General features: G+C 37.6%; 2 protein-coding genes and 1 pseudogene across 3 annotated transcripts; 1 reads left to right on the forward strand and 2 right to left on the reverse strand.

Moving 5' to 3' along the window:
• Positions 1 to 113: 113 nt before the first annotated feature.
• LOC103329197 (exopolygalacturonase-like) lies at positions 114 to 2,162 on the reverse strand. Its single transcript, XM_008231626.3, has 4 exons — positions 1,955 to 2,162; positions 1,532 to 1,843; positions 768 to 1,286; positions 114 to 670 (listed from the first exon to the last, which is right to left on the reverse strand). Exons 1-4 carry the CDS (start codon positions 2,084 to 2,086, stop codon positions 434 to 436), a joined length of 1,200 nt encoding a protein of 399 aa, XP_008229848.2. The 5' UTR covers positions 2,087 to 2,162; the 3' UTR covers positions 114 to 433.
• Positions 2,163 to 2,987: 825 nt separating this feature from the next.
• LOC148918224 (uncharacterized) lies at positions 2,988 to 3,614 on the forward strand. Its single transcript, XM_089050514.1, has one exon. The coding sequence runs from the start codon at positions 2,988 to 2,990 to the stop codon at positions 3,612 to 3,614; it is 627 nt and encodes a 208-aa protein (XP_088906640.1).
• Positions 3,615 to 4,924: 1,310 nt separating this feature from the next.
• On the reverse strand, positions 4,925 to 6,287 carry LOC103329214 (exopolygalacturonase pseudogene; annotated as a pseudogene). Its single transcript, XR_016126133.1, has 3 exons — positions 5,994 to 6,287; positions 5,296 to 5,814; positions 4,925 to 5,179 (listed from the first exon to the last, which is right to left on the reverse strand). The product of XR_016126133.1 is annotated as an exopolygalacturonase pseudogene (transcript).
• Positions 6,288 to 14,190: the final 7,903 nt, after the last annotated feature.

Genomic DNA, 14,190 nt, shown 5'->3' on the forward strand with positions numbered 1-14,190 from the left:
GAAGAAGATATATTTTTTATTTATTAATTTTTCCATTTTGTATTGTTTATTTTTAAAAGAATTAATTTTTTAATAACTTGTTGACTAGATTATCCCTCCACCAGTAACAGAAGTTAAAAGAATTTGACAGAAATTGAGGATTGTCCTTACATTGCTTCAAATTGAAACCACAGGAATGAAAATGTTCAAATTGAAACCACAGGGATCTTAGTGGTAAAAGCGACAAACCACATGGACCAAAAATGACGTTTTGCCAAAAAATAAAATAGAACAAAAAATAATTACAAGGAGGTTAGAACATAAAACCTCTACCCCCTCACCCCACCCGTATCATGTCACTTGAGCAAGGCTCATGGGCAATTTATTCAACAACAAAAGTGTACTGATATTTTCCACCTCTGGAGAAACATCAGCATGGTTTGTACTTGTTAGATCAAGCAGAAGTTGCACAAGCAAGAGGCTTTGTCACGCGAGTAATCTTGGGCTTGACATTAGTACATTTAGAGGTAAGAGGGCCTTGGTTTCCAGTGTACTTTAAATCAATGTCACTTAGTTCCACGTTCTCACATGGTAGGCCTTTGCTGCATACAAGCTTGAGAGCAAGTGGAGTGGTAGATGTGCCCTTGATGTTTTTGAAGCTAACATTGCTGATCTTAACTTTGGATGGAACCTGCATAGAACAATTAATATTACCATTATTAATTAAAGATTAAGTAGATGACTTGACTAACAAGGAACATATGATGTTAACAAATTGTTATATATACCTTTAGTGTGCACTGGTTCCATGGGCAGTACTCTTGGTCTATGAGGATAGGGTTACCAACATTAACCATGATAATATCCTCAAAGTGAATATCTGAGGCAGTACCAGCTGATGGGGAAGCAGGCCATGTTTTGATTCTCACACCATTCTGTGTATCAGTCAAGGTGCAGTTCTTGATTGTGATCCCGGACACGGGTTCTTCCTTCTGGTACCTTCCAAGGCTCCCGATGCTTATGCCGTGGCCTGGTCCACAAGTAACGTTGGTCACATTGAGATTTTTGGTACCGTCACCAATTGAGATACAATCATCCCCAGTTTTGATGGTTGAGTCAATGATGCTGATCCCAGTGGAACGTCCAATGTGGATTCCATCTGTGTTAATGCTCTCTTTAGGTGCTGAGACGGTGAAATGGTGGAATGCAACATTGGTGCACCCCAAAACATTGACGTGGAAATTTTTGCTATCTTTTGTAGTTATGTACTCAATTCTGGAATTGGTGATGAAGTTGAACCTCAAATTCTGCACATATATATTGAGAAAACAATCAAACGCATATGAGTAATTTTGTTCTCTTTCTAGATTTATGTTTATCAAACAAATGTTGATATTGTCAGAATGTGCATATGAGTAATTTTTTTCTCTTTCTAGATTTATGTTTATCAAACAAATGTTGATATTGTAAGACTGTGAATTTGGATCACGCATCACGTCAAGAATTGATCAATGACCAAGATTTGAAACAGGGTAGGATCAGATTATCTTACAATGGCAATAGATTTGCAATTTTTGTTTTTGTGGCAATCATTTTGTTTCCAAGCAATTGCTCCTTGGCCATCAAAAGTTCCACCACCTGATATGGTGAGCCGGTCAATGTGGTCGAAACTAATCCAAGTATCCTTCTTTGGGAGTTGGTTGCCATCTACTGGAGCCTGCAATATTCCTTGGAGCTGGAACGCAATAGGAGCCTTGCAAGGACCTTTAAAAGTTGTTCCTAAAAACTTGAATGTTCCTTTTGGAACAACAAGTTTACTTGGTGATGTTGAAGCACATGCATCTGTCCAAGCCTTGCTCAAAGCCTAATTCAAAACATTAAACAAAAATTAAGACATAGTAAATGATTTAGTTTAGCAAACAATTATAGAAATAAATTCTAATCTGAACTGAATATGGAAATTAATGTTTGTTACCTGGGTAATATCAGAGTTTGGCTTTCCACCATATTTTGCACTTGTCACATCAAACACTGTTTGGGCTTTAGCTGTGGATGCTAACAACAAGAACACAAGTACTGGCAAGACATTTTTCAGTTTCAAACCCATCTTCACTCTTTTTATTTTTATTTTTTTTCACTTTATGTTTTTTTGTTTTCGTTTTTTGGTTGGGAAGTTGATGAAATTCCATTTATTTCAGGCCAATTTATAGTCTGATCGGAAAGCTAAACACCGTCAAATTATACGAGAGGCCATTAAGAAGCTAAACACCGTCAACCATTTTATCATATAATTAGTAATTAATTAAGCAGCTCAGCCATGAATTACCTACAAGCCAGGGAACGGTTCTTAGGCTGTTTTCTAATATTGCCGTCTACCCCAAGACACCACACAATAACGCTTGAGTTTCCAGTTTGGACAAAAGATTTTTGCTTCCAAGGATATGTCAGATTAGAAAGAAAAGATTTAAGACATGGATCACTTATAATCCAATTTGATGCAAAGATTAACAAAAAATTGTTTCCGAACACACTAATCAATTCTTGACCATAATTTGTAACAAAGCAGTCGTGACATGAGAATTACCTTCCCAACTAATCAAACTATTGGAAAATATTTTTATATCCAGAAGAAATTAAAATGATTGAAGAATATATACTTAATTTTTTTTCTTCTTAACTAGTAGAGCCATAAATTATATTTCTCTTATTTTCACTAGATTATTACTAACTTCGTATATCACAAAAATGACTTCTATTTTGCTTTTCTCTTAAGTTAGAAAACTACCCATTCTTGCACCCAGAAAGAATATTATCATATCCTCATATATCGACTCAGATCTTGACCAATATAATGAGGGTATAATAGTCTTTCTTCATACCAAAATAATTAATTTTCTAAGTTTCCAATATATAAAGCTTTTTTTTTTCAGAAGGGTTTTGAACTTGTCCTCATGCTTCCCCTCCAAGTAAGTCAAGTTGTTTCCTCCATCAAGAAAACCCTAGCAACCATGAAGACGGCCACCAACATGTGGACCTCCGCCAGCTATACCACGGGCACACCAAGTTGTTTAAACTTGATGGCATGGCTTGTGGCAACCCTCGGAATCGCGGGTTTTGTATTGGCTATAGTAATAGTTCTAAACTTGTCTTCTCATCATGACATAGAATTCCATATAAACTCTCTCTCGGTCTCTCCCTTCATAGTCTACTCCTCTTCTGTAACTGCAAATTGGTCCATCACTTTACTTGCTAAAAACCATTACAAGGACAAGAGCATCTACTTCGATGCCATGCAAGTCTCTGTTTTCTATCAGAAGGAGTTTCTCACCATGACAAACGTTGTTTTCAACGAAACTGCAGGGCCCAAGAATGAGTCATCAGTTCATGCAAGCCTTGTCGCATCTTCGGTGTTTGTCAAGGATCATGTGGGGGCTGCCATGGTTGAGGATTTGAGGGGAGGAATTGTGGGTTTTGGCGTGGCGATGCAGGGTGTTGTTAGGGTTGGTGGAGGACTGCATTGGGAGAGAAGGCTATTGAGGGTTGATTGTGATTATGTCAAGGTTGAGATTTTGAATAATAGAATAGAAGGAGCCTTGTTTGGTGGATCAAGTATATGTGATGTTGAGGATTATTAAGTTAAGTTTTATGTACTCCATTTTCGTTTCAACCCAATTTATATATAGTCCGGTTGGAAAGCTTACCACCACTAACGTATCAAACCAAATTCATAGCTACTTTTGTCCAAGGCATCAAGAAGCTTTTTTTTGTTTTTGTTTTTGTTTTTGTTTGAAAGGGCATCAATTAGTTGCAAGCAATGTTTTCGTGCAACTTCTACTGTATATTATTTAGCTGATAGTTTGTTTTTTTTCCGAACTCATCTCTTTTTTTTTTCTCGAAGTATGGTGGGATTCATTGATATATTTGTGAAAGTTGTAGACATGTTTATGTGAGAAAGTTGATAAAAATTTGAAAAATTGTATGGTTGTATAAAGTAATTAAGTTTCGCCCTATAGTTTTTTTAATTTTTAGAAATGGATTTAATTCATAGAACTGAAATAGCGTACATAGAATGACACGATATGATATCATAGTCCTTTGCACATCCATAAGATAGTGAGAGCATTTGACAGAGAACACACCAAAGCTCCAAAAAGAAAGAGAGAACCCACAAAGCACACCAAAAAGCACACCAACTCTATCCACCACTAATAACGAATTACACCGGAAATAGAGAAGTCTACAGGAAGCAACACGAGAGAAGAGACAAAGTACAACAAACAGCTTTGGAATCAACACATTATTTTGTCGGGTGCAAGGGGCTAGGCACATTGTTTTGTCCTAATCCACATCTACAAAGAAGAAAGAATGATTAAATATGGCGCTCATAAAAAATGCAGATGATAGTAGATAACAAATGTTCAAGGCAAAATTTTAAGTTTTTTCAATGTGTATTTAAACTCAACACATTACTTGAATTAATAATCCATCTTCTCTTTTTTGTTTGAAGTTTTTTACTTCTATTCTTGCACAAAAAATAAAAAACATAAGACTGAATCACCCCTCCCTCTTCCCCTTCCTAGCACCACTGGTCAAGGTCGAAAAAAGGAGTGTAAGTGGATAAAATAGGAGAAAAAGGAGTGGGGAAATCACCACTCTTAAATAAAGAGGCTAATTGAGTAAATTTGGTTAAACAAATATCCGAAGAAGATTCATATTCCAATAACATTCTTTTTTAATCAAATAAAACTTTCTTTCTCTTTCCCATGATTATTTTCATGTGATACCTACTAATTTATTCATCTATTTTAAGATGTAACAAAAAAATACACTGAGATATTTTCCACCTCTGAGATGAAAACACAAAGTACAATTAGCACAAAATCGAAGAGCACACAACCAATGTATCTTTGAAGAAACATCAGCAGCATGGTTTGTGCTTGTTAGATCAAGCAGCAGCAGCAACAGCAGCGCCGGTAGAGCAAGCAAGAGGCTGTGCCACGCGATTAATTGTCGGCTTGACATTAGAACACACAGAGGTAATAAGGCCTTTGTCTCCAGTGTACTTGAGATCAATGTCACTCAATTCCACATTCTCACATGGCAGGCCTAGGCTGCATGCAAGCTTCACAGCAACTGGGTCGGTACAGGTGCCCTTGATGTTCTTGAAGCTAACATTGCTGATCTTAACTTTGGAAGGAACCTACACAAAACCATTCATTAATTGATTAATTTAAATCTTTTTAAAGATTAAGTAAAGGATGACTTGATTAACAAGGAACATATATATGATGTGAATAAATTGTTATAGATAGATACCCCATTTTTGCATTCGTTCCATGGGCAGTACTCTTGGTCGATGAGGATAGGGTTACCAACATTAACCATGGTAATATCCTCAAAGTGAATATCCGAGGCAGTGCCATCTTTTGGGGAAGCAGGCCATGTTTTGATCCTCACACCATTCGTTGTATTAGTCAAGGTGCATTTCTTAATATTGATGCCGGACACGGGTTCTTCCTCTGGGTACCTTCCAAGGCTTCCAATGGCTATGCCGTGGCCTGGCCCGCAAGTAACGTTGGTCACGGTGAGGTCCTTGGTACCGTCACCGATCGAAATACAATCATCCCCAGTTCCGATGGTTGTGTCAGTGATGTTGATCCCAGTTGAATGACCGATGTGAATTCCATCTGTGTTCATGCTTTCCTTAGGTGCTGAGACGGTAAATCCATTGATTTCAACCTTCTTGCACTTCAAAAGATTGACGTGGAAATTTTTGCTATCTTTTGAAGTTACATCCAAAATTTTGGAATTGGTGAGTAAGTGGAACCTCAAATTCTGCATATATTAAGAAAACAAATCAAACACAAATATGTTGTTATTGTCAGGCTGTGAATTTGGATCACGTATCATCAAGTCAAGAATTGATCAATGAGCAAGATTTCGCAAATGCTCCTATGTGACACAAGAAGATTTTCAAGTATATAAAACAACATGGAAGGATTATATCATCTTACAATGTGTTTAGATTTGCATTGTGTATTTTTGTTGCAATCATTGTTTTTTCAAGACAGTGCTCCTTGGCCATCAAAAGTTCCACCACCTGACAAGGTGAGCCCGTTGACGTTGTCGAAACCAATCCAAGTGTCGTCCTTCGGGAGCTGGCTGCCATCTGCTGGAGCCTGCAATGTTCCTTGGAGTTGAAACTCAATAGCAGCCTTGCAAGGACCTTTAAAAGTTGTTCCTACAAACTTGAATGTTACTTCCACTGTGACCGCCGACCCCAATGAAGCAGCTTGCACCATAGTCATCGTTGACTTGGTGACTGTCGGTACAATAGCTGCAGCAGACCCACTGAAACCACCATACTAAGACAACCACCAGAAACACTGGCGCATCGAGGAGAAAGTAAACGACAAAACCAACACCCAGAATATGAGAAAGACAACAACAAGGCCAGCACCCCAGAATTGAAGAGAGGAGTGACGGTAGCGACTCGACATAGAAGAAAAGTGACTAGGCCTCGTCAAGTCGAGGAGGGTGATGACGGCTGAACGTGGATGAAAACGAGCATTGTTAGGCTAATGAGGGAATGCCGGTTGAACGTGAAAAATCTAAACCCTAATATTTGAACCACGTCTCTCCTCGTTTGCTAATTTAATTTGTGATTTTTGGATATTCTTTTTCAGGTGTTCGAAAATCTACATCAACCGGTCTATGTGGATTCCATCTGTGGTTAGACTTTCACCAGGGGTGGTGATGATCACATGTTGAAATGTCACATTTTTGCAGTTTAAGACATTTATGTGAAACAGATTGTTGTTCAAAGATGTTATGTCTTGAATGTGTGAATTGGTGAGCCCTGCGAATCTTATGGTCTGCATTCAAGGAACCCAATTGAGCAAATTCCTATTTGTTAGCCTCCATTTCTAGCTCACAAATTGATCAAAAAAACGTTCACTTCAAATTTAAAAAACTTAATATAGGCACTGAGTTGCATTTTCCAGTTTTGGCACAATCATTTTTGGATTAAGCTATTGATCCTTGGCCATCAAAAGTGCCATCTCTTGAGACTGTTAACCCATCAATATTTTGGAAAACGACCCAACCATCTTGTAACTTGAGCTTTTCTGGCTTTACAAGGGTCTGCAGGGCTCCTTCAACTCGAACACTAACCGGCGCTTTGCAGGGCCCTTGAAACTTCACTGGACCAACCAGGTAGTTTCCTTTTGCTATCATAACCGTGTTCGGAGTTGTGGATGCGCATGCTTCTTTCCAAGCACTATTAATAGCCTAAAATCAATAGCATACTCAAAAAGTTACTAAGATGTTAAGATATAAGCTCCCTTTCACAGACAACATTTACAATGTAGTAAATATTTGGGATGAGAAATAAATAAATAAAGAGATTAATTGAGTAAATTTGGTTAAACAAATATCCAAAGAAGATTCATATTGCAAGGGGATTGGCACATTGTTTTGTCCTAATCCACATCTACAAAGAAGAAAGAATGATTAATACGGCGCACATATAAAATGCAAATGATAGTAGATAACAAATGTTCAAGGAATTTTTTTTAAGGTTTTTAAAGGTTTTTTAAGGGTAAACTATCAAATGCCCCCTGAACTATTACGCTTGTCGAAATCTCCATCATGAATTAATTTTTCAGCCAATTTAGCCATTGTATCAAATTTATTAGCCAATTTTACCCATGCCGTTAGCTTTTTCACAATTCCATCCAAATACCCGTCAAATATAAGGATAAATTTGACATTTTACAAGGTATAGAATTAAGAAAAATAAGGAAAATGTAAAAAAAAAATCAAATAGAGAAAAAGAAAACCTCCCACCAATTTCTTCTCCCCTATTTCCCAACCACCAACTACAGACGAGTTCAATTTTCCTATTACCATTTCTCATGTGCCCACCTGTTACCCATCTAACTTTTTGACATCTATCATTCCATTTAAAATATAAGCTAACAGTGTTAAGTTTAATTAAATTAAAAAATGAAAGCTAATAATTGAAGGAAAAAAAAGGACCGAAGAGTGAACTGCCTCCCACCACCCCCAATCCTCAGCAACCCCAAACCAGCCGGCCACCAAAACTCCCACCCACCCCATCTAGCCGGTAGCAAACCCCTCTCCTTCTCACCGCAGCAAAGCCTCATTTTCTCAACCTCTGTCCCCCCTTCCCTCTCTCTCTCTCTCTCTCTCTCTCCCTTGATTTATCTGCTTCCCTCTTAATCTCCCTCTCTTTCAAAGAAGAAGAGCAGGGAAATAATATAGATCTTGATCCAAAATCAAGGGGAAGAAAGAGAGTTTCCGACGGCGAGCATGAGAGGGGGCTGTGCCTTGTCTGGCTTCTTCATGAACATTCCATAAACATTTTGATTTCTCTTATGCTCTTTCCCTTCCTACAAAATTTATGAGAAAACGAAACAAAGCTTGAAGTTCAGAAACCTTGCTGGGTCTTTTTTTTCATCAATTATTAGTTTTAATTTAATTAAAGTTAACACTGTTAACTTAGAGTACATATAATGAATTCATATTACATTAATTTTGATTGAGATCTGTCAATCCACTAGTCCACAGGACTTAGGAAGAAAGAAAGGATTTGGTTGGTCTGACTCTGAGCTAGGTATTCATGGAGCATTCCAGCAAACAACGTTATTGGGTGTTAGAAATCAAACTCTTGTCGTGCAAAGATCTAAAAGCCTTCGACTTCTTTCAGAAACTCTCAGTGTATGCGATTGTGTCGTCGAAGTTATTTAGCTATGATGCGGAGAAGAAAGTAAAAGAGCAGATGAATGTGGAGGTAGTGGAGCAACAAATAAAAAAAAGGTTTTCCTTCAATTATTAGTTTTCAGTTTTTAATTTAATTAAACTAAACACTGTTAACTTAGAGTTAAGTGGAAGGACAGATGTCAAAAATTTAGATGGGTAACAGGTAGGCACGAGAGAAATGGTAACACGAAAATTGAACTCAGACCACTTCCCCCTCCTCCCACCCAGCACATGCAGAAACCAAAACCCCTTTCCCCCTCCCCGATTGCGTTGAAATATTTAAAAGTTCCAATTACTTCCTTCCATATAGTAATTAAAAGTTGAAATAATTTAGGCTTATTTATGTACATGCCCCATGTGCTTTCAAACTTGTCTTAGATTACCACATGTGTTCGCATAAGCGTCTCTAAGTACCCCCAACCTTTTAAAAACCGTCTACGTTACCGTTCCATCAGTTTTTAGCCGTTCCGTTCTGAGCGTTAGGCCCTACTTCGTTTTAACCTTTAACCTCTTCGAATAAGGATTTCTCAGTTCTAAGAAAGGGGGAAATTGGTTGAGAAGGGAAATTGGAGAAGAGGGTTTGTGAAAATCTGAGGTTGGCTTCGATTTTGGGAGAATCTGGAGAAGAAATCATTGTTTGGCATTAGACTTTAAGGCTAGAAAGTGCGAAGATGGTGGTGCTTAGAGAATCTGGAGGTTGTCAACCCATATGTAAGTGGACCCATTATCACTCGATTTTCTTGATTTTGGCATGTGCATTGAACTGCTGTTAGGGTTTTTTGTTGTTGTTTTTTGTGTACTTTTTGATTGTGTTGGTCTTGGTGTGGTCATTGTGTGGTCCTTGCGTGTTCCTAGTCTGCTATGTTGCTGGAGTTTTTTTTTTGTTTTTCATATACTTTTTTAATTTGTGCTGGCCCTAATACACCTTATGTGGTCCCTGTATGTTCCTTGTATTATCCTTGTGTTGTTTTGTCTTTGTTACCTTTGTCCATTTGTTAAGTGAATCTTCCTTTTACACAGATAAGATGTTGATGAGGTTGCCACATTTAAGTTTTTCCATGGAGGTAAACTAGTTAAAAATAGAAAGGACAGTGAATGGTCTTATTTGGGTGGTGAAGTCAGTTGGTTTGATTATTGTGAGGTTGACTATATGTCCATGTTAGAGCTATTTGGAATGGCTAAAGATTTGGGATATGACGATGAGTATGATGTGAGTTTTTATGGTGAAGAGTATGGAACTGGTAGACTCATTCAAATAATATCAAATAGTACACTTTTAGCTTGTATGAGCACGGTACCTGAAAGCAATAGCAGGGTGGTAGTTTTGTACTTGAAAGTAATGAGCCTGCTTCAAGCCAAGTGGGGAATAATAGCAGTGATCAAGAATATTCTTGTTCTGAGGATGATGATAGCAGTGATCTAGACTTTGAAGACAGTGACTATGCACAGAGTGATGAAGAGATTGACTTATTGAATAAGGATGATAAGTGGTTTAAAGGTTATGTGGATCATAGTTGCATTGACGATGATCCTAATGCAGAGGAAAATGATGAGTCAGACAATGGAGAAGAGTCACTTACACTTACATGCCCAAATAGCTCTGATAGTAAAGATGATGCAGTAGGTGAACTAAGAAGGAAGAAGAATAGGATGCCAAAAGGTGAAGATTTCAGACTTGAAATTGATATGGCAAACCCGAGTTTCAAAATAGGTTTAAAGTTTGCAACTACTGAGTTGTTTAGAAAAGCTGTGAGGATATACTCCATTAATTGTGGAAGGAAGTTGATATTTATGAATAATGACCGTAACAAAATAAGAGTAGTATGTGAAGATGGCTGTCTTTTTGTTATCCATGCTTCAAGTGTTAATGGTAGCACTTACCTGCAGGTGAAAACCTTTAATCCTACACATGTTTGTAGTAAGGGGACTAAAAATATATATGCCACTGCTGGCTAGTTGGTTGAAAGTTAAGGCTCAATCCAAATTGGACTGCTTCTTCTTTTGCAGAGCAAGTTTACCAAGACTATGGTTACAGAACATCTAGAGCAACTGTGTACAGAGCAAAAGCCATGGAAGTTGACATTGTAGAAGGGTCTTACAATAAACAATATGAAGTATTGTGGGATTATTGTCATGAGTTAAGAACCAGAAATGCGGGAAGTACAGTTATCATTAAATCTGAAATGGAAGGTGATAGGCAACGGTTTCAGAGAATTTACATCTGTATTGTAGCCTGCAAGAAGGGGTTTTTAGATGGTTGTAGGCTTGTGGTTTGCTTGGATGGGTGTCATGTCAAAGGGCCTCACCCTGGGCAAGTGCTTTCTGCAATGGGAGTTGATGCAAATAACAGAATGTTTCCACTTGCCTATGCATATGTAGAGATTGAGAGTAATTCAATGTGGCTGTGGTTTTTAGAATTATTGAGTGGTGATCTAAATATTACGGATAGCCATGGTTATGTATTTATGATTGACAAACAAAAAAGGTAAATAAATGTTGTGGATGTTCTATTCCCTCGTGCAGAGCATAAACATTGTTTGAAACATTTATATGGAAACTTCTATTTGGAACATAGAGGTCTTGCTTTGAAACATCAAATGGAAGCAATTTCTAGGGCCACAACAGTGCCATGGTTTCATGTAGAGATGAGAAAGATGTTGGAGTTGTCTAAACCTGCACATGATTGGCTTGTAGAGAAAGATCCTAGGCATTAGAGTAGGGCATATTTCAAGAGTGATTCCAAGTGTGACATGCTTATGAAAAACCTATGTAAGGCATTCAACCGTAGCATAATGGATGTCAGAGACAAGCCTGTTTTCACTATGCTAGAAAGAATTCGGTTGTATATAATGTTGTTGATGGCTGAAAGAAGGGTTTTCTGTGAGAAATGGCATGGACAAGTTGGGCAAGAATTAGAAAGATATTAGAGAAAAACAAAGGAAAAGCTCAGTGGTGCATTACTAAGGCTGCTGGACAGAATAAGTTTGAAGTAATGCACCATAGTGGCCGCAACTTTGTTGTTAATTTGAATGCACATTTTTGTTCATGCCATACTTAGGATTTGAATAGAATACCATGTTTGCATGCTTGTGCTGCAATAAGTTGGTTTCATGGGAATTCAGAGGACTTTTGTGATGTAATGTACATGAAAAAGGCTTATTTGAGAGCCTATGAACCAATGATTATGCCTATGACTAGCCAAGATCAGTGGATGAAGATTAATTTACCTTCATTACTCCCTCCAAAATACCACAAGCAGCTTGGTAGACCTAAGAAGACAAGAAAACAAGCTGTTAATGAACCTAAACAACCTGCTAATCTATATAAGCTTCCTAGGTATGACATCCCTTTAAAGTGTGGCAATTGCAGTGGAGAATGACATAATCAAATTAGTTGTAAGGTATGTGTCATTATAGGCTTATTGCTTTACATTTAAATGTATTTGATTTGGTTTTTGACTTGATGACTTTACTTATTAGGAACCTAGAAATCCTAACAAAAAGCTTACTAGGAAGAGGAAAGTTGCTAAGGAAAAACTTGCAGTAAGTGCCACGGTTTCAACTATGTTTTCACCAATCAAAATTTCATATCATGGAAACTACTAATTATTATTTGTTTTATGTAAGAAGGAGAGATGATGGAGACCAAAGTAGCGAACAACAGAATATGCAATTAAGGCAAAGGAAACAAGCAAGCGGTTCCCAATGGCCTTCTCAATCCCAGGCATCTGAAGTAGCTGATTCTTCTCAATCCCAACCATCTTAAGCAGGTGATGCTTCTTAATCCCATTTCAAGCATCTGAACCTGCCAAACTATCTCGAGTATAACAACGTAGGAGGAGGACGAAAGATCAACAGAGGAGCCATTATGTCAAAGATCATTTTTTTCATCCTTGAATGTTGTGGAAGACTTTAATGGTCTAGACATGGTTGTTGGTTTGCGAGATTATTGATGTTTGTTATGGTTGGAACCTGTATATTTGGAACTTGTTTTGGTTTGTGCATATATTCCTAAGGCTGTTGTGGTTGGAACCTGTTTTGGAACCTATTTTGGTTTGTGCTTATATTTGGTTTGTGGGATTATTGATGTCTGTTATGGATAATTGACCATTCAGTATGTCACCATTTGTAACCTCTAAACAAGTTACCATTTATATCACAGATCAAACTTAACTAGCATTACATTACTTAACTAACTAGCATTACATTCATGTCACCATTTGTAACCTCTAAACAAATTACAATGAACAAACTTAACTACCATTACTTAACTAGCATTACATTACTAAACTAACTAGCATTACATTACATTACATTACACTAACATAACTACTGCCAAAGTGCCTTACATTAGATTAGCATTTGTTCTCAAATTAAATTTGCCCACTAAACTACTGCCAAAGTGCCTAACTACTGTAAAAATGCCCTACATTACATTAACATTTGTTCTCAAATTACAGTGCCCACTGAACTACTGCCAAAGTGCCTAATTCATCTTCATGGCAAACACCACCAACCAGGAAAGCAACATAGCAGCCCACAATAGTTTTGACTTTGCTCGAATCTTTGCATTTTCCTTCTCTACCCGATCAATCTTCCTCAGCAAACCAGGTATTCAAAGACTTTGAACGCTCACACATTTCTGCATCAAACCACTGAAATAACCTACATCATTTTTCTCCACTTCCCTGTATCAACCAAGAACAATGACTGAAAATATCCTAATAAAATGACTGAAAATTTCATCAATGACTGACAATTTCATCAATAAGAACTCTATCAATTTGTGATGCCCTGATCTTAAGCATACTTACCTTTGACTTTGGGCAGACTAGAATCTCCGCCTTGGGTTTGAACTGGTCCAAGAAGTCTGCATCTGTGCTAACTTCCCACAATGACACCATTGGGCATGCCTTGCTTCTCCTTGCTTTTCTCCTGTTTCTATCAACCCAAATCTTCTACTCCACAATCTCCCAATTACAAACTCCACCTTAAAGTTTTATAAACCCTAATTTCTTCTCCAGCTTCTCCCAAAATTGAAGCCACCCTCAGATTTTCACAAACCCTAAGTCCTCTTCTCCAATTTCCCCTTCTCACCCAATTTCCCCCTTTCTTAGAACTAAGAAACTCTTATTCGAAGAGGTTAAAGGTTAAAATGAAGTGGGACCTAATGCTCGTAACGGAACAGCTAAAAAGCGGAACGAGTAGCGTGAGACGTTTTTTAAAAGGTTGGGGGGTACTTTGAGACGTTCGCAAACACATGTGGAAATCTTAGACAAGTTTGAAAGCACAGAGGGCATGTACATAAATAAGCCAATAATTTATGATGCTCTTTCTACCAAATTAACATAGTACATATTAAAGCTTACCAGCAAATAAGTATTTATAGCTTTACAGATAATGTTTTTGTTTTTAAAAAAAATGGAGT

Source organism: Prunus mume, linkage group LG4, assembly GCF_029339155.1.
Source record: "Prunus mume cultivar Tortuosa linkage group LG4, ASM2933915v1, whole genome shotgun sequence".
NCBI classification, from domain to species: domain Eukaryota; kingdom Viridiplantae; phylum Streptophyta; class Magnoliopsida; order Rosales; family Rosaceae; genus Prunus; species Prunus mume.

Excerpts from the sequence above, each read along its gene's own strand:
- LOC103329197 (XM_008231626.3), bottom strand. The coding sequence starts at position 2,086 with ATGGGTTTGAAACTGAAAAATGTCTTGCCAGTACTTGTGTTCTTGTTG. Across the intron at positions 1,844-1,954 it reads CAAACTCTGATATTACCCAG|GCTTTGAGCAAGGCTTGGAC; the intron begins GTAACAAACATT and ends GTTTTGAATTAG. Across the intron at positions 1,287-1,531 it reads ATTGCAAATCTATTGCCATT|AATTTGAGGTTCAACTTCAT; the intron begins GTAAGATAATCT and ends ATATATGTGCAG.
- LOC148918224 (XM_089050514.1), top strand. The coding sequence starts at position 2,988 with ATGAAGACGGCCACCAACATGTGGACCTCCGCCAGCTATACCACGGGC.